This window comes from Falco cherrug, chromosome 4 (genome assembly GCF_023634085.1).
Source record: "Falco cherrug isolate bFalChe1 chromosome 4, bFalChe1.pri, whole genome shotgun sequence".
NCBI classification, from domain to species: Eukaryota; Metazoa; Chordata; class Aves; order Falconiformes; family Falconidae; genus Falco; species Falco cherrug.
This window is the reverse complement of record NC_073700.1, coordinates 2,456,610-2,477,062: the sequence shown is the minus strand read 5'-3', so window position 1 is coordinate 2,477,062 and position 20,453 is coordinate 2,456,610. Positions and strand designations below refer to the sequence as shown.

The window sequence follows — 20,453 nt, the reverse complement described above, 5'->3', positions numbered from 1 at the left end:
ACACAGACCCGAAGCAGCCAGGAATTAAAAGCCCTCTGGGCTGACTGACTCATTTCTGGGTGTAAGGAGAGTGTAACCACTGACAGGTGAGCAGGCTTCTTACTGCCAATCCAGAAGATTTACATACACCTTGACATTAAAATATCCCAGTGGGAATCCAGAGCTAGATCTAATGACTTCAGGTGAAAAGAAAGAAAGCTGTTGCATTCAGACCATTATTGTTCATGCTGCTTTGTGAATTTATTTCTTTAAATTTTCCACTTGTGCTCCTGCCAAGAGAGATCTATTAGACAGAAAGCAGCAAGAGTAAAACTTTATCATTTTGTTTCAAACTATAAAATAATTTACATCACATATTTTACTTACTTTTGTCTTTTTTTTTTTTTTTTTTTGAAACCACAAACATTCCAGCATCACACTGTAGGAATAAGAATAACAATAGAAAGCATAACCTTTTGCATAGTATTAAATGAACAGACAGAGTAAGTTCTTTATTTACAATTATTGTCTAGATAAAAAAATTCATAAAAACAGATGAATGAACATATATTAATAACCCCTAGTGGGATGGATTGCCAATGTACCACTGTATTGTTGTCCACAAATCTCATGCTGCTAAGTACAGTACGTAGAGAGCGAGCATTTATATATTGCAGGGAATTTTAACAAACTGATCATTTTGGGTTTTGATCCATTGTTCCCATCACAGAGAGGTCAAGCAATAAAAGAAAGGAATTGTGATGCACGACTTGTAGTTGAAAGGTCATAGCTATTCTGCTTTAAAAAAAAAATGTCTATCATTTATCATATACATAAAGCACAGTCTCTGCTCACAAAAGCCCAAGTTTTCTATGCATCTCAGTTTATATATGTTTTACTATATATACACAGAATGCAGTGTTCATTTTCTTAACAGTTTTCAAGTCTGCAAATGGTACCTTAGGGAGGGGTAATCCTACAGGAAATTTTTTAAAAAAATGAAACCAAGAAAACATATGAAGAGCGTTTGAAAATAAAAAGGCAAACAGTCAGTGTTAAGATGCTGAAAATAAATTGTTCCAGTATTAATCGCTTCTGTAGATGTTCAAGTCCAAAGCTAGAGGCTTCCCTGTAAATAGATAACACTTTTTTTTCTTCCGAATACGATATCCCAAATAGGCCATAGAAACCCAATACATGTTATACAAAGGTTAATCACCATATTTACAAAGCGAACAATCCTGACTGAGTTTCAATCACTTTGTTGCTAGGAGTTAGCTAAAATAATTATATTTTCATGCTAGCTTTTTACTGTTAAGAAACGGGTCACACTATCTGTTGAAAAGAGAGCTGTATATGCCTTCAAAGACCTGTCCCGCTGTGCAGTGAAAAGTTTGGATCAGATAACGAACTAAGAGTTTGAGCCAAAAAACATTCAAGCTTCTACCCAAAGTCCGGAAGCTGGCAATTAGAGCTTTACCTGGCTGAATAGTCTTGATGCACCCTGAAAACCTTTTAGCCAGTTCAGTCTGCAGTTTGGCCATGAGTCTAATCTTGTTTTGGAGAGTTCTGGCTTGGTTTAGTTCTCGTGACTGCAGAGATGCACCACTTTATGAGCCAACTTTAAGACAACCAGTAATACCTTAACAAATCAATTTATCAAGCTAGTTTGAGAGTGTTTTTCAACACATCTGGCATAATCAATTGTGTAATTCAAAATGTCTTTTGCACTGTACAGTTATGGAAAAGATCGTATGCTGAAAAGTCTCCAAGCAAACTTTATATTAAATACAAAAAATATTTATGAAAAATCTGTGATCCACAAAGTGCTTAGCATTCAAGTGGTTGACATAGCAATTATATAAGATCATAAACTTTAAGTTACCAGGGCTGTTACCATCTTGAAAAATATTTTTCACCCTCCATACTGCAGGTTTTCAAAATAGCTTTCTTCGTAGAAAGCTCAAGGTAAAATAACGCCTTACTGTGTTACAGTATACCTTGTGACTACAGGAAGACAAGCTTGGTTTTAAAAAAAAAAAGTATCACACGAAGCACATCTCAATATACAATTAATAAAGTTTCATTCAGACCTAATAGAGCAGAAATTATATTTTTCTTTAAAATAAAAGTAAAAATCAAAGCAACAACCTACAGTGATTTTCATCCAAAATGCCAACAGCCCATACTTTGCAAGTAATAAGGAAATAAATGCCTAAATTACTAACTGAAAAGGTTTAACACAATATATCACAATATTTTAACATTATTTTTATCTCCATATAGACAAACCAAATATAACTTATTTTAAATTATATTTATAACTCATATAATATCTGTCAAAATATTTTTGGAAGCCATTGCCATATGTTTAAAGAATGAAATAGCCTCCAATATTGTACGTTGCACCAAAACAAATTCGAGCAGATTATCGGAGAGGGGGGGGAAAAAAAAAGAGAGAACCTGATCATTTTGATTTTTATTTGAAACAAAGGAAGCCTGTTTTACCTCCCTGTATATAGGATCACAATGCTACATCCAATGTGTTATATTTTGGCTTCTTTTGTTATTTACTAGCAGTATCTACATTATTTAACAAAACAAAACAAAACAAAAAAATCAGGCAGAAATCAGAACACGGTTGTAATAAAATATCCAGGGTGCGATATTACAGACATTTTCAATGAGCTGAGCTGAGCCATTTTTATACTACTTCGGCAGGAAGTGCTTTCTTAACCCTACAAATAGTTAAGGATATTATCTACAGGTTTGTAAACAAATTACATTCTTTTTTAGGACATAAATAAGTTAAAATAGTCAGAGCAATTTGAGCAGAAACAAGGCAACATGCCAACAAAGAAACTTTATATATATATAACTATATATATATAGATAGATATATACATATATATAATTAATTATGTATATACTTATATGTATATATCTCTATATATAGTCTCATAAATGTTTAAGTTCCTCTGTCCAACTGGTGCAAATCTACTGTGCAAGTTAAGCTTTGCAACTTCAAAAAAGTTATTTAAATTAATCTATACAATTGAGTCCATGCCACACAAGCATTTCAAAAAACTCACAGACCAGTGAATTGGATAAATAGCCTCAGAAAGAAGTCCTCTGCAGTTCCTGCTTAAGGAGGAAAAAAAAAAGAAATCAAAAGAAACAAAAAGAGAGAAAGAAGGGCCAGAAGTGTACAGTACATTCATGCAGGAGGATTTTTTTTTGTTTGCTTTTGTTTTTCTGAAAGGGAACAAGGGGGGGTATGTAAATCAGCCATTCATTCTTTCCCCAAAACCATTGTGATCAACAATTCATTCACTTGTCTCAGAGTGAATAAGAGTTCAAACAGCTTTTCAGCCAGCAATGTTTTTAATATATATATTTATATATTTCGGTTGCTGTGGGTTTTTTATTTTATTTTATTTTAATTTATATTTTTTTTTTGCAGTGACCTTTTCAGCTAAAGTGATGTCTCCAGGCTATGTATTGGGCTTCCTGGACTAGAAGAGGTAGCTGATTTACTTGTATCAGTTGTAAGATTTATTCCACTGTCGATAGCACTGTTGTTCTTGTTCAGCGAAGACGGTGGACTCGAGTTTTTCTTGAGAGCAGAGTCTTCTTCTAGGTCTGTGTCATCAATGAGTGGGATGTGGGGCTGGGAATCTTCTATCCTAAATTCAGGATGAGTCATAAAGTTGTGAATAGAGGTTCTAGATTCTGGTTTTTCTAAACCTTCATAGAGAGAGCTACGGAATGCCTTCACGACGCGGATCTGGGGGGAGAAAAGGAAAGAGGTGTCAGAGGTAGCCCTCTGGAAAGACAACACTGTGTTAGAGAATACTTTGTGAAAAATGTAGCATATGGTTAGGGCAGTGCAGGCAGCTGAAGTCCAAAGTCTCTGGATGTTATATGCATAAACGAGTGGCTCAGTTATGTGCATTTTGAATATCTGTATCAACTGCAATATTAAAATAAATCAAGTTTAAAGCCATCAAAGAACTGATGGGAAGTACTGGTTAAAGAAAGCGAACATCCACTCGTGTGGTACATCCCTAGTAAAAGACAAGCCATGTTAATTGTAATGCAAATGTAAAACCATGCATGTTGATAGTTTTGCAGTGAGTAAGTAGGAAGGCTTTTTTAATTAAAAAAGTCTCTTTCGTATTGTTAAAAAACCATTACACATAACATATCACACTTCACAAACAGAAAAGCACAGAACACAGACACAGTTGGATGGGTACGTATGAGACACACACAGGAGCCAAGTGTAAAAACTATAAGTAATATCAATGTTTTAAAGCAAAATCTAAATGAATGCAGCCAAGAGCACAAAAAGCCAAGCAGACGAAATACTAAGCATAATCATGCTACCACAGGGAAAAAAAAAATAAAAAATTCACAGTTACCACATGAACATAGATAACTTGCACACAACAACTACACTTGGAAGCCTGGATAATGTGAACATAGTATTGTTGAACCAACTTTTGTTTTTCCTTCATGCATATGTGAGGTAAACACTCGAGTATAGACCCACTGTTCTAGCCATTTAGTTTTAATATGTATAAAGCATGTAATCAAATAATGCATTGATTGTTGGGTTGAATTGAATGACATTGTTAAACAACGAGCTTTTTCATTTTCTGTGTCTCAGTTGCAAAACTGTATAGTTAAATGCTAAAAGCGACACAATTTATGCCATATATGCAGTCTTTGAACTAGGTCAGCTGACTTATGCCACGGTCAGTCCAATGTCATTAACCACCTGACAGTAAGAACACAGGTGAAAATAAACTACAAGACTCAGCCCATTAGACTGCCAGGGACAGTGCAAATAGCTTTGCCAGGAGGAAAGGAGAGGAACAGCGTGAGGAGCATTGCAGAGAGGGTCGCTGAGCCCTCTGTGGGTGGGCAAAGGGGGGAGGCTCTCTATGTTCCAGTGACCTACGAGTTCTGAAAAGAAGTGAAGGTTTGTGCTGACTTACTGCTGAAAAAAACGGTACTTTTTGGAAGGGGGTGGGAGGGCAGAGAGGATAAAACAGAATGGCAAAATGTGGTCTGTTGGCAAATGTTTTATGACTAAGTATGAGTTCAATCCTTCTACTTCCATGTAGTCCATGAGTGAATTTTTAGCATTTCGTATACGGGAGACCAAAACACAGGCAGAGGCAGAAAAGGTGCATGCAGGCATGGTGAAAGCTTCTCCACACACATTTGAAATGGTTTGCTGGGTGGCATGTATATCTTTTTACATGTAAAAAATATGCTGCACATAATTGGGTGGCCTAATACACCACTAAGTTCTTAAGCTTTATTTCCTCTTTAAATTGGCAGACTGCATTTTAGTAATGGCAGGGGCCCACAGTGTTACAGCTGAGGGATCTAGCTGATCCTGTGGTTGCAGTTGTCCAAGTTTTACAGGTCTTCAGCACTTTGGGGAAAGCGATTGACTTGTATTTTGATCTCTTTGACCTTTGTCTTTGTTTATGTTCTCTAGATTGGGGCATTCATCATCTTCCAAAAACCCTACTAGAAGAAGTATATCTTCAGATATGTGGCCTTCAGTCAGTGCAAATACTCTCCTTTCTCTCGATACGTACACGTGGGAACTGCTGGGCACAACACAGAAAGTAGCTCAGGTGGCTGCTTATGCTCAAACTAAGGGGACTGGAGTGGTACAAAGCGGCTTGTCCAGATCTTAGGATACTAGAAGATCTGAGGACATTTGCAGAGGTGCAAGACAAAAAGAAGAGAAAAAGAAGAAATGTGACACCAGACAATCATATAGCGTACCTCTTCGACAGAGCACCTGGCATTCTAACCCAGGGTTTTATGAGAGCCAAGTGTCTTTGAATTGTCCTGTGCTATGTGATGGTTCTGTATAGTGAACACACGGGTAAAAGAGTCATTTGCGTTACTCAAGCTAGGATTTGAACTCATGGGGAAGAGGTGACATACTAATTCCCTCATCATCTATGCCTTTCTATCTTTTGTTTTAAAGTGCAAAGTAATTAGTCTCAACGATGAAAAAATAGTGTGGTTTGTCAAGGCAATCTTAAAAAAATGTTACTATTTGTCCTATTTTAAATCAGGGAACTTTTTGCAATATGCTTACTTTATAGTATGGGCTGATATGTTGACACTTTCTGCAAACCTACCTATTATTTCTACTATCTAAATCAAAGTAAGTCGTTCACTGCAGCTGTTTGCTGCATCAACTAACAAAATAATTTCATTCTCTTGAATACAGCCATTTCTTATTGCCAGTTCTATTTGCCAGCTGGATTCTCTGTAATAAAGGTAAAGTTTATTTTTACTTAAATAAAAAAGTTCACAATTTGATAGTATGCTTGAACAGATCCAACAGAATCTAGTTAAAGTAAAGCTTTTCTTCAAATTGCACAAACTGTATTTCAGCCTCTGTGGGTTAGCAATGGCTGAACTGATTTCAATTTATGAGGCTGCAAGTTGTGTTGTAGGGAAAGAATCTATATTGCATTTCATACCAAAATTTGGCACCTAATTTGCATTTAATACCAAGCTTTTAGTCAATTGAGCCAGCTGACTAACATCTTACCCAGCTGAGGGAAAACTACAGATTTAGGTTGTATTTGAAAGCTGGTTATGAAAACCTGCCCGACATGACCCGAATTTAGTGCTCTGCAGTGACGGCTTGAACTAGTGATCCACTGAAAGAAAACACGGCACTGACAGCTTTTGCTTCCATGTGTTTACACAACAATCTGAAGATATAACTGCAGAACATACAACCAGCCAGCAGTCATATCACTTGGTGTGACCTGAGGCAAGGTTTTGGCATGAACTGTTCAAGTCTTGCAAGAACATTTAGGTGTTACTGAAATAGCTTCTACTTGTTCATTGTGATTTTTACTAAAAATATTAACTTAGAACTAGTTCAGATCTGCTGATACCTAAAGCAGTTAATCTTCTGAATGCAGGGCCAAGCTTGGGCAAATCCCTAAATCTGAGAATACATACAGTTAGCTTTCTAATAAGTTTTCTTCACTAAGGAGCTGTAGAAAACAACCTTCTTAAAGTTTCTCTACAGTTTCAGAGATGATTCCATTCATTTTTCACTTTAGGAGAAACTCCCTTCCTAACTTTCAATTTTGCCTATTTAGCTTAGCATTGAGAAGAAAATACTTTAGGGTTTTTTTAGTGTCACTCATTCAGTGACAGAATTTCCGCATTAAAATCTAATTTTAAATCTTCTTCATAGTCTCTCCCCCAATGTATCAAATTATTGCTTACAGGAACTAAATTTGCTTCTTTCATTAGGTTAGTGGAACCAAAGGTAGAGGATTCATTGGCGATAAAGGTGGCGTTTCAATTTAGATATGATAATACTACCATATTTAAGCTAAGAACTGGAAAAATATTGTCTTCCCAGAGTTACATGGCCCAAGAGCAACCAATTCTTTTAGTGTGTGCTTAAGTTCCAGATTTGAACCATATAGCTGATGTAAAAATGTTTAGGAGCTGTGCTGAAACAAAGCCCAGGTTACTTTTTTGAAGATAAAATAAAGCAGATGAACTTCATATAATGTTGCTATGGTTGTACAGCATGTAAAAGCAGGGACGTACCCACGATGGATAGAACCTAAAAAGTGCTGGTTTATTATGGACTATGTAGAGTTCATGTAATGGTATTTCTTTATGATACTGACAATGCCAAGGGAAGACAAACAGTGCAATACAGCTCCCTTTTCTCACAGTAATGGAGACAACAGAAAAAAAAAAAAAATAATGAACTGCTTTTAAACAAAAGACTGTGGGGACAACACTTCAGGACATTTTTGACATTGCTATAAGTTTCCACTTCTTTCTTCTCTGTAGCTGTAATAGAAAAAACTCTTCAGTTTCGTCCCACCTTGAAAGTTAGATTTATTATACTGCATCAGGCAAGAAAAATAAAAGAAATAGAATTTTAGATACTACAGATTTTTCCCATCAGAATTAAAATATGAAGTTCAGAATCTCACCCCTGAGTACCACAATCTAGGCAAAATACACAAGGTCTGTTAAGCATCAACAGATGTCTTGTGGTTGGTAGTGTGTGGGCTTATACTCGAATGTTTACCTGGCTTCATATAAGCCAAGTATCTTGAGTTTGGTTCACATTCATTTCAGGCTCAAGGTTAAAGACTCACAACCTCTTTTTATTTCACTCTCTCCTGCTGAACCCTTTTGTCCAATGTTCTCTAGCCCTCTGGGAAAACAAACACATTTAATATTCAGACAGTAGAGAGTAGGGCACTGCAAAAGCAAATAAATTCAATACTGAAAGATCAGTAAGGTGATTAGTATAAAATTGTAAACAAGAGGTCAATTTTGCAAAGAGATGCCAACTCTTATGTGTAACTGATACTACTCTATATCAAGACTATAGCTATACAAAGGCAAATGAGTTTGGTCAAGTACTATTGCATATGTAAAGCTTTGAAATAGAAGGCATATCTTCAGTATATTTGGTTTAGGTTATTTTTGAATCCTCCCAGTTTTAGGTGAGTAGAATTAGATTAGGTATCCACAGGAGGAGATACTGCATGTATTGGAGTCACCTGTAAATGTTGTGGCTAGTATGTTCTGGAAGAAGTTGAGGGAAGTCAAAGATAAAATAAAAAACCCCAATAAATTTTAGTAAAATTATAATTTCTAGGTTTCTGCTTTAATGAGTGAAAGAGATGCATAACATTATCTGTTCTACTCTCCTTCTACATAAATATGCTGTAAATCCAGTAAGTGCTGCTAAAAAGTCAAACCACATGCAGCAAGAGGAAACAGAACCTACGTATTCTGCGAAATCCTCAGGCCTGAATCTCATTTCACAAAAGGTTCACGTGACTATTATTCCCCTGAATTTTAAAGCATGAGATCAGAACCATATGCAGGGCTTTCACTTTCCATTGCATATCTCCTTTATTATTATTGTTGCAAAACTATGGAGTCTGACATTTTTTGTGTCAAATTTGGGCAAGTTTAAATATATTATGCAACCCTTTGAAAGAATGTATTTCTGTTAGGAGTCTAAAGCTTCTTACTGTCCCAGACCTCCAGCTGAGGACTTGGTTTTATATTTAAGACTTCAAACCTAGTTAGCTTCCCTACAGGGAAGATATCAAGAAGTTGATTTTGATCTTGCATATCCAGCAGGATTGTGAATTCTTGGCTATAACCAGTAGGAACTCCTAAGCTCTAGTAGGATATCTCTGTCTCTAGTTTAATGATGTTCCCAAATAGTGCAATTTTTATAAACATGATTTTACATGTGGACTTTAAGTTCTGCTTGTTCCATTTCCTCATGTGATACTTGTACCATGTTGCCACAGAAAGCAACTGACATTTTCCCATTTGCCCTAAGGCTAGAGCACCCGCTTGACTTGGTCTGAATATGGATCATTAATGGACAGCAATCTTTGCCTTAACATTTATCAAAACAGAGGATTTTTTTAAGTTGTTCTTATTTTTCTTCATGAGAAATTTTGACCCAAACTTAAGATTTTATCATAAGTTTTAGCTGTAAAGTCTGTCCACCTGAATGATGATTACATTTATAGGAAACTAAAAATGTAAGATATACAAAAAAAGAAAAAGCTGCTCGAAAAGTAAATATTTTTTTCTTGATACAAAAGAATCTGATTTTCATATAGAACAGATTACAAGTGGTTAAACTAAGCTCTTTATAATTATCTATTGGTAAATGGACTGTAATAAGCACTAGAATTAGGCTCGCTGAAGGTCTTACATTAGTTTGACACAATCTGCAGATGCTTGTGCCCTTGTGCCACTCCGAAGAAAATGTTGCATGTATAAAGCTTCTACCTAGAAATGCCAGTTTCTTAGCAAGTCTGGAATTTCAACTATTTTTTCAGTTAAAGGGAGAATGCAAAAAAGTTGTCTTTCCATGCAAATTACTGCCAATTTTGAAGATTGTAACCCCCTCCAAGAAGTGAACCAGGGCAAAAATACAGCCTTAGGGGTGCTATGCTCTTCTTTTGCTTGAAAACACTTTCTAAAAACCAACCAACCAATGAACAACATCAAAAAAAAAAAAAACCAACCAAAAACCTTCAGAAATCTGTATGATGGACAAATGCTACTGAGAATATTTCATGATTTCTAGTAGGATTTTAATTGGCTGCTATAAAATTTGGAGTCATCATTGTGTATTTTTTGCTGTGTCATCCTTACAAGTGGCTTGTTTGAGGCCATTGTTGCTAGGGTTAATACAATAAAAAGTTGTGATTCCATGAAGCATTCACTTCTAAAAATCTCAGTCAAAAATGACAGACCTCAACAGAACAAAGGAAAAGGAACTTGCAAGTAAAGAATCAACAACAGATTCACCATCTGGGGGGCTGCCTTTTGGTGGGTTTTTTTTGGTTTGTTTCATTTGGTTTTCTTTTGTATGTTTGTTGCTCCCCCAATGTTTTCTACATTTAACAATATTTTTTAATTATAACCTTTTATGAAAGAAAGGAGTTCTTTTATAAGGGGCCTGCAGTTTCTGGCTGCTTCCACTTAGGAATAGTATTAACTATATATGAGAATGAGGGGAAGGAGGAAGAGTAAGTACAAGGGAATATTAAATGTGCATCTTTCTTGGAAAATTTACAGCCATGTTCTTTTGAAGTGCTACATACTGATAATATAAGCAACATCTGAGAACCAGATATAAATAGATTAGGATAAAGAATAACTTGTTTACTTTGTGTACAGTTAGATGTACTCAGCCTCTACCTAATTAAGCAATGTCGTAGCAAAGGCTTTAAGCATATACTTAATTTTAAGCACAAGCCAACATTTTGTTTTCCTAATTCTGAGCTTCAAAAATAAAAAAGATGCTCCATTGCCCCACTGTATCTGATTTTGTTTTCCCAAAATAAAATGTAGAAAGAAATGCATATAAAATAAATATCCACTGGGTGGTGGGACAGCCCTGTATCTAAACCCACTTTTAACTCTGCAGTGTAACAGCTTTCCAGTGATGGAAGATTGTGTGTGTATATGTGTGTCTATATGTATAGGTGCTCAAGCACAACAGGATAAAACCTAAGAACTTGGCCAAGACCATATTGCAGACAAAGCCTTATTTTTCTGTATGTTTTAAAAATTTTCTGTAGCTTAAATGTGTGCATATTAAACACATATGCATTTAAACAAATTTTCTACTTTTCTCAGAGAATATAAAATTCCAGTTTTCAATTTGCAGAATTTTCCCTATGTTTACTTACAGCTGCAACGTTTTTCAAAAGAGGTAACAGACTAATAATACGGACCTCATTGTTATCAATTCATGCTGACATGCATAGGTTTGTAATTTGTTATTGGCAAAAACACCACAACAGCTAAAAATTATCACTAGGGAAACTTTAGTACTGTAGAAAGTATTCCTTAGTATAAATTGCTTTTAATTAAGGTATTCCACAACTCTATGAAAGATCTGAATGTGCCATATTTATGAACAGCTGAAAATTTGGGGTAGTAACTTACTAATCTGTTCCACAAACTGCTTTAGATGTGGCTGCATTTGACAGGTAGATTTCTTTTTAAGTGTGCACTAACCTTTGAATCAAACATTAGTCTGCCCAAAAATACTAGAAAAAATACTTTCTTTCTAAAAATTCCAAAATGTTATTATGAATCTGCAAAAAAAAATATAATCTCACAGATTGGTGAGGTGTTACAATGAACTATTTATTAAAAAGCTATACAATTAGCAAAGAACTACATAAATGCTCTATTAAATTAGACTTACATATTCTTATTGATAGAGCATCATGTGATTCTCATATTTTTTATTAGGTATTGATATCAGAACCTCTGCATTTTGGGCACCCAAAATGACACCTGAAATATCCTGATTGTTTCAACATGCCGAGCACCATTTCTTTGAAAATAAACCTCCCTGACAGTATCTCATATTGGGACCTTTCAAGGATTAGACCCTTTTGTCTTTGCTATACCCTCAAGATTTCCCCTTGATATTTCCCAGGATATATCTAAATTATCAGTATTTTTAAGATTCTTGAAGGGAGGCAAAGGCTTCAAAAGCAGAAGTGTGATTATCTCATTATTCCCTTGCCCCACATAGGAGGAAGGTAATGATTTAGAGTTTAATTCATTCTGAGCAACTAAGAGGAAAAAAGTCAGTCCTGCCCAACCACATACATTTTAAGCAATGAGCTGAAAAGCAGACCTAGGTGTGCATTTTGCAACTGCAATTTTCTCAGAAAGTGCTGCCAATTCACAAAAACATACCCTGTTTCTATGAAATTTGGATTAGGAAAGGTTTTCCAGGTTCTGGAAGATCAACAACCAACGGTAAATATGCAACTTAAAAATAAAACCCACTTCTTTTTCCTTTGGTTTTTCACTGTCATTCATTAGCTTTGCATCATTGTATTAATGAATCAAAACTTTCCCTAAGGGTTATAATTCAAAGCACACAGTGGTTTGATATTAAACAGACATTATATTGTGGTAATAAAATACTAACAGTCCAGAGGAACCACTTTAAAAGGCCTAATCTCTGAATGTCCTCTGCAACAGAGATACATATCTCCGGGTAGTTTAACGAATCAATCGTCCGTTTTTTATTTTGCTGAGTAAATGTGGCCATAACCGATGAGTTCTGTAGACCTCGTTTATTTCTCCAAATAAAAAAAGATACGTCAAAACCTAGCAGATTATGCTGTCTCCTATTAATTAACTTCAGCCCATAACCTAGTAAGGCCTTCGTCAAGACACAAGACTATTCAATTCTTAGTCACTTTGGAGTGAAGAGAGGAAAGATAAATTGTCTCTTTTAATTTTATTAGATCTATCCTTTCAGGCTGCTGCCTACAGGATGTCAGTGAAACATTTCCCACAGCAGAGTGAGCTGCTGTCTGTTTTCTGCTCCAGTGTAGAAATGCTATCATGGAAATCGTTCCCTGGATGAAAGGCTGGTTTCTGTGTCGTGCTTTGTGTCCTGCTCAGTGTGCAACTGAGGGGACTTGGGCTCCGAGTTCTGTGAAGCAGGTTCCAGTGCCCGTGGCACAGCAGGGGTACGCAGCTCAGTGGCTTTGCCTCTCTTGATCATGCTGCTGCCCCAAAATGGTTGGTTCTGCAGGCGTAAAAGCCAGCAGGCCAAGTGGCCCGAGAAAAGACAGGAAAAGATACAAATTTTCTCCAAGAAGCAAATGTTGAAGTTGGAACCTTCATGGCTCCTTGGGTTCCTAGCAAAAGCAAAGTTTCTCCTTTGACCTTTAATTCCAACAAAACTTCTAATGCATGTCTAAATGCTCAATGTTCAGATATTGAGGGGGGTTGCACTCAAACTGAATGGAAAGGTCAAACTTCCATCTTTTCTGCAGGTGCTCTAAAACTTTACTTCCTTCCTTTGTCTGGCTTCCCTCTCTCTGTTGGCCAGACAGACGAGACTGGCTTCTTCTCTGTTCACCCAACTTTTCACTAAAACTTCAGCAAGGAATATACCGCAATATTTTGTAAAGTAACAAGCTTGTAAACTGTGTTCTATAAATTTTAATACTCTTAAACGCTGGCTATGCTGTAAAACAGAATAGCTACTTGCAGGCCTGAATAAATAAAACTATGAAAACAAAGATTTGTGAGTCCCTGAGCAACTGGAATTTTACTGTTAGTGAAGCAGCCCTTTTTGAGTAGCCACTTCCAAGTTGTTACTCACTTCACTACCTGTTTAATAGATGCTTTGCTTGCACATAAAAGCAAGCTGTCAGCCTCACGATGTCAGTGTTTAGAAACTGGCTTCTTCTAACAAAGAAATCTGTTACCACATTTATTTTGTTCTTTTGGCGCTATCCTTTAACTTGTCTAGTTCCCTCCTCCATTAATGCTTACCTCCCAGTGAATGTAGAGATAACAAATCTATTCTTCCATAATTTATGTAAATCTTAATCCCTTAGCCTTGCATCATAAACTACATTCTCTTTCCTTGTTCCTTCCTGTACCTGTGCGAGAGTACATCTCTCTTAGACATGAGTGACCTATATTACAGAGTCTTCCACATGGAACGATCTTTTATCCGTCAAGCTGTATTGCTTAATATATTTGTAAAATCATTTAGAGTATATAATTTATAAGCAGTATGAATTGTGCCCAATGAGATTGAGAAAAAATGACACCAAAGCCTCAAATAAAATCAAAATCTCCATACACGGGATAAAAAAATGTCTAGAAATTCCTGTCCTAACAGGAAGTTAAGAAAACTTGCAACGAATCATGGAGAGTATCTACTGTACACAAAGTAATCATGTTATGTGTTCCTGGGGATGGCAATCTAATAAACATAACAGGACAACATGGGAGAGGGCAAAGTAGCTTAGTCTGAAGTGACTGCTACGTAAGTTGGCATCTCTGTAGGTCTGATGCATTAAGAATACACACTCACGCCCAGCCGCAGCAGCAGATGTGCTGGTAGGAGAGGAAAGAGCATTGGATAACGATACGTGACTAGGGCTAGAAATATTGGTTACATCCTGGGTCTGGCTTGTGACGGAGGACTGTCTCCTTAGAGCCCCCTGAAAGGAAGTGCCACTCTTGAAAGTATTGACTACTTCGATCTGTAATGGAGGAAAGAATGAGACAGGTTGCTTAAAGTATGGATACAGTTGCATAACTGACAGGAATAATAATGAAAAACAATAAATAACCGTGCACACAGTTTTACTTCAAAGGGAATCAATACTTTTAAGTGTTCTTAGATATGAAATGATCCAAATTTTCTGCCTGGATAAAATGAAACAGCTCCATAGAGGCAGTGGAACTGCATCAGTTTAAACAACTAGAAGATTTGAAATGACAGTCTTTAAAATTTAAATGATTTTGTTTATATGTAAATAAAGTAAATCAAACTGGAATACTTGATACAACTAATCTCCGCTTTTTTCCTACAGAGGATAAAATTACTTTGTTATTGCTCTCTAGGTATTCTTCCAGAGGGAAGAAAATCCAGTCACTTAATTGGAATTTGGGGGGGTGGGGACGACACCTCATCGAATCAAAAAAGCCTTTAAAATACTCTAAATACGACTCCATTTTGTCTACAAAACCAGGGTTGTCAGAATACTAGCTTGATAAAATAGAAAGCATTCCAATATGTTATCTGACTTTTTCTATAATTAGTTTGTATAAAGTAAATACAGTGATAATGAATATTAGTCTTTTATAACTATATATTTTAAAAGATTCCTACTTTATACAGAGCAGTTGAAATCACACAGAAAATCACGTGGAACTGGATTAACTATTGCAGCAAATATTATTGCAATTTTCTACTTGTTACTTCCATATGTCTACAGTATGCACTGTTTGATATATCCATCCTGATCGCCCACCACAGAGGATGAGTTAAAAAAAAAAGAGCTGAATATTTCGAGGCATTCTTTGTCACCAGTATAACCCAACAACAAGCAGACTCTGTGTACAAATGTAAAGTCAGGGATGGCAGCTGATAATATCAAGGAGAAAATATCATCTGCAAATCCCTACACACCAAAACGTACTCTTCGTTACATTAGTACAACCACGACATGACAAAGCAACAGCAGTAGTATCAGTTAGAAGAATTCAACCATTATTATTTGAAGTAACCCACTGTTTCCAGATTTGTATCTTGCAACCCAGATTTCTGAAGATACACAGCCTAGACAGTAGCTGGGAGAAGGTATAGTAGTATATTTATCATTTAAAACAGCACAAACCTTGGCATAAGCCCTCCTAAATTTTCCAAGTTGAAAGCACTATGGTAAATTGGCTGACATTTTCTGCTGTGCCCAGTCTTAGGAATAAACAAATTCGTATGGCTTCATCTTTAATAACATGGATGTATTCCCTCCCATTATTTTATCTTGGGACATTATTTTCCTGCACATTTTTTCTAGGAATAAGCATACCACAGCCAGCTGTAAAAGGGATCAAAGGTTACGGCTGTAAAATTTTCACACTGAACTTTTACTATACAAACGTGAAACAGCTGGTTTGTTCACTGACCCACTGTCTGAGAGTCCTGTTTACAACATGCTTTTCAATGTGCACACTCGTAACGTACAGTATTAAGCAGTCACCACAATGCTTTACAGCTTTGCTCTCAGGGTTTTCTGCAGCAGTCTAACTTTGAATTACATGTCCAATACAAATATCACAGTAAAAAAAATACAATATAAGGTGATTAGCATATGCAACAGGGGTACATGTGAATCATTTCCTACGGTTCATATTGGCATTTAGGAAAAAAAACCATATGGCTCAAACTATTGGGTATATATGAAGGCATATTAAATACTCACCTGAAATGTTCACTGTACAAAAGCAGAATTAAATACAGATCTTGGGTTTTCATGATCTAACACAGGTGACAGAGCACTCTTCAAAAGAGACCATTCAAAAAAGATTTTAAAGACTCTTACTGAGAGCATGAAGTGCGTATCACTGTGAAAGACACAGATGATAAATCCTAAGCCAATGGGCATTTCTAGGCGTACAAGTGTCTTCCTAATAAACTGAAAGGGAAAACCTTCGTATAAGAATGAAAAGGTAAGGGAAGATCTGTACTTAATAGTTTCTCCAGAGAACGAGAATTACAGGCATGTAATTTACTTGTTCTCCTGAAGAAAGTAACTACAGATCTTCATGGATATGATTCACAGGGGGAGGATGACAACTTTTTCAGCATCTTTAAGGCTGAACATACAGGGCTGTGTTCTGCCTGAAGCCAAGAAAGAAGAGAAGAGCTTGGCCCAAAATTTTATCTTCCAAAACCAGAAAAAAATAAAGAAAGAGTTCATAGAAACAAATAATGCATTTTAAGTGAAGATGTAGTTTTTTAACTACAAAAGAATGCATTTATTTAGAACAAGTCAAGTTGCTAAAAAGAAGAAAGGAAATTATGTCATACATCATAGAAAGTCTGAAAAATTTCAAACAAAATATAGGATGCAATCATGTGTTGACTATAGGACTTCAAGTAGAGAAAAAACATACTGTCCTACATTTGAGGCTTATTTGTAAGGTTGGAATTTTTCACCTATCTCATTTTTCTGGATGTTCTACACTTGAGAAGATCCATAGTTTTAAGGTACACACAGCAAATAAAAATATCAGTGAGCAGTTTGAAAAAGAAAAAAAAGAACCTTGTACTAGCAGAATAGTTCTGGCACAACAAATATTTTTCTGATGTTTAACACAGAACAGACTTTCAGCAAGCATTTCTGTTCTCATTAACATTAACAGGACTGAAGTCTCAGGCACCTAATCTCCTACCAGGATGTTATTTAAAAACGAAACAAACAACCAACAACAACAACAACAAAAAAAAAACACATTTCTGCATGAAATAAAACAGTTTTCATTCCACTTACACTGGGTTGTTGCAGTGTTTTCTATATTAGAAGCTATATGGAAAGCCAGAAATTGAGGTGCTAGTTTTTTACCTAACTTCAAAAGTACTTGCCAGGAGTAGCTTCCATTGCTACAGGGTTTGCACTGGTTTGAGAGAAAAGTTTAAACGCAGGAAAAGAAGGGAAAGAAAAGTACTCTATGTACTTTTTAGTATCTAAAGAGAAATTGTCCTTTTCCAGTAGCACCCGTCACCTGTATATTTTTGAGTTTTCGCTTTTATTCTAAGAATATTTATATACACTTATTACCCACCTTAAGCAGATAAAGCAAACTGAATCATGGGATGAATGAAGCAGAGGAGGATAGAATCAGGCCTGGTGGTGTAAAAATCTCTCCTGTAGCCTGGAAAGTTTTCAGATCCTCACACTTTGCATTTTTCCATACTCAAATGTGAGGCAAGTAGAATATTTTTTTGGTAGACAATTAAAAAAGATGCCATGAGTTTTGGTTGTTGCTCAGATTATGCAGTTTTGCCTGAAAGTGAACTTGCCGAACTTCACAAAGGCTACTAGATCTGTCAAGATAGCATGATCAGTCTTGTCTCTTCCTTCAGAATGAAGAATTTGTGAGAACTGCAGCAAAGACTTGGAAAAAAATGATGAAAACTAGCAGAGGTTGCAAAGTCCTGTCTTTGACACAACTTGAGACCACCTTTATATCTTTCTGAAAGTCGCATGACTAGGATGGGTCCTTTGTGAAACCTGCTGTGCCAGTGGGCTTCTGAGAGAGGACCCCGTCAGGACCCATTCAGAGAAGGAGAACATGCATCCATCCAGAGAAGCCCTATAGTATATTGTTATGGCAACAAAATATCTAAATGAACAAAAGTAGGAAAAAAAACCCAATAAAATCAGAAGTAGATATCAAGTCTTTTTTACTTGGTTATGTGCATTTTTCACACACCTTTCTTTAGACTAAACTAATGCATGTCTTCACAGAAATACGTCTGACATTGCAATATGAAGAATCAACAGCGCTTTGAATCCTCTGTTTTGAAAGAGGGTGTGAAAAAGAGAAAGATATCTTTAGTACTGCAAAGGTTTTGTCAGTTTGGATGAGTTTTTATTGGAGCATTATAAGGAAGACCTCTCAGTTATCTGAAAAAAAACCCCACCAAACCCCACTAACGTGGAATCTTTATAACTGTCTTAGGACTGAAGGCTTTTGTTGAGTGCTGTGGCTATCTGTCCAACAATGACTGAATAGAAAATAAACAAAAATAATCTAACATACATCACAAGTGCATGATGGTAGAAACGGGTCTTGTTAGGATCTGAATGATCAATCCAGTTATGAGAGTCTAGAGTTTATTCCTAATCTTACTGTCATCCTGTTATATATATAAAGGGAGGGGATGCTCTACCTTCTTCTTCCGTATCTCCAGAAGTGCATTAGACATCAGAGGATTCTTGCAAATCCTCCAGCTCCCCAAGGATGCTACAGACATCCTCATCTTCTTCCATCAACTCTTCTTTAGCTGGCTTCCTGAGAAATGTAGTACAAGTGTATGAATTCATTTGGATGGGCCACAACACATAGAGCATCAAAATGCGCTCAACTCAAGGTCCATCCAACAGTGGATCTAATTTGACCTCTGTATAAATTCATCACTCTCCAGTGGATACCTTGGAACTATTTTTGAATCTGTTGGCCCATTTCCTTTTTTCATTATCATTCCACAGATGTGAAATGGATGTAAAAGTCAAAGTCACTGGATAAACAAAACGAGAAAAAAAAAATCACAGAGGCTTCTTGGCAGGAAAGAAATAACATATCCTACCGAAGATATTTCTACAACTAAGAGCAGAAAGGAAACTAAGACGGATGTTAGCAAAGAAATGTAATTAATGTTCATTTTGTTTTAAAGAGTGTAAAAGAATAATTTATCTGTGAATTAAGTGGACAAAGATATGCAGAACTAAAAGCTACCTCTCAGACTAGAAAAAGAACTGAGAGAGTAATTTGCTTTTTTGTGCTCATAGTTGTTTACACTCACCACAACCAGAAAGACATCCTGACAGAAATGCCAACAGACAACACTCCTCCTACAGCCATCAGGAAGAAAAGAATGCACATTTAGAGGTCACCTTTTCATAAGGATCACCATTACCTGGGCACCTGCTTGTCACCTTTATACTGTGACAATTTGAATTTTCACTAATGATGAGTGCTCCTGACTCAATAAGAGTCAAGACACACAACCTCAAAGCTGAAGATCCATATTTAATTAATTACCACAGAATCCTGGGAATTTACCCAAACCCTTCATCCCTCTGATGGTAGTTTCCACCTTCTTTATTGTTTGCTCTGTAGATGCACTAGAGAAACCTAAATGTCCTACTTTCTGTTAACTGCTTTCCCTCATTTTTTTTCTAAAATGCATGGCTGCCTCTTTCTGCAGAAAAAAAAAGTACAAATTTGTAGATGGAAAAAGGGACAAAGTACTTGAATGAAGACAAAAATCAAAATCTTCTGAAATAAAAATGTTCTTCAAAAGATTCTTTAAAGAAAAAAATATTTTTCTTAATTATCCACGTATTTTTTCTTGTAAGCACCATGTAAAACATTGCTCTCTTCTGTAAGCTTGCACAAATACTTGATCTTAGAAAGATCAAGTAGAGAGGACTGGAGTGCTACAAAACATGCCACTTCACTGCAATGGAGAAGGCAAAATAGTTCAAATAATCTTTTAGCACTACAGGACAAACTTTACTAGATAACCTAAGCTGTACTATATTTAGCACCATGATTCAGTGTAAACATTTAGTGTATTGAAAAATGCCTTTTTTTTGCATTTAACAAAAGCTGGGGATTTTTAAAATGAAAAGATTTTTCTAAATCTTTTCTAAATCTAAAAGATATTTCTAAGGAATCATCCATAGTAGCCAACACACACGTTTCAATATTTAATAGCTGCTTAGGCCGTTACTACTAAAAATAAATCCAGAAACACATTTTTCGTTACCCAATAGGAAAGAAAATAACTTCCTTTTAATCATGAGATGCATATATAT

At 36.0% G+C, this 20,453-nt stretch overlaps 1 protein-coding gene across 13 annotated transcripts in view; it reads right to left on the bottom strand.

Moving 5' to 3' along the window:
- Positions 1 to 215: 215 nt before the first annotated feature.
- The window catches only part of ATP2B2 (ATPase plasma membrane Ca2+ transporting 2), a 432,200-nt gene continuing 411,962 nt past the window's right edge, over positions 216 to 20,453 (bottom strand). For 9 of the 13 annotated variants that reach the window (XM_055709424.1, XM_055709434.1, XM_055709423.1 and 6 more), the window contains one exon: positions 216 to 3,766. In XM_055709424.1, coding sequence (XP_055565399.1) covers positions 3,455 to 3,766 — 312 coding nt within the window. In that variant the 3' untranslated portion in view covers positions 216 to 3,454. Of the gene's footprint in view, positions 3,767 to 8,168; positions 8,228 to 14,431; positions 14,604 to 20,453 lie in introns of all 13 variants that reach the window. The other 4 variants (XM_055709430.1, XM_055709432.1, XM_055709433.1 and 1 more) reach the window with 2 other exon arrangements.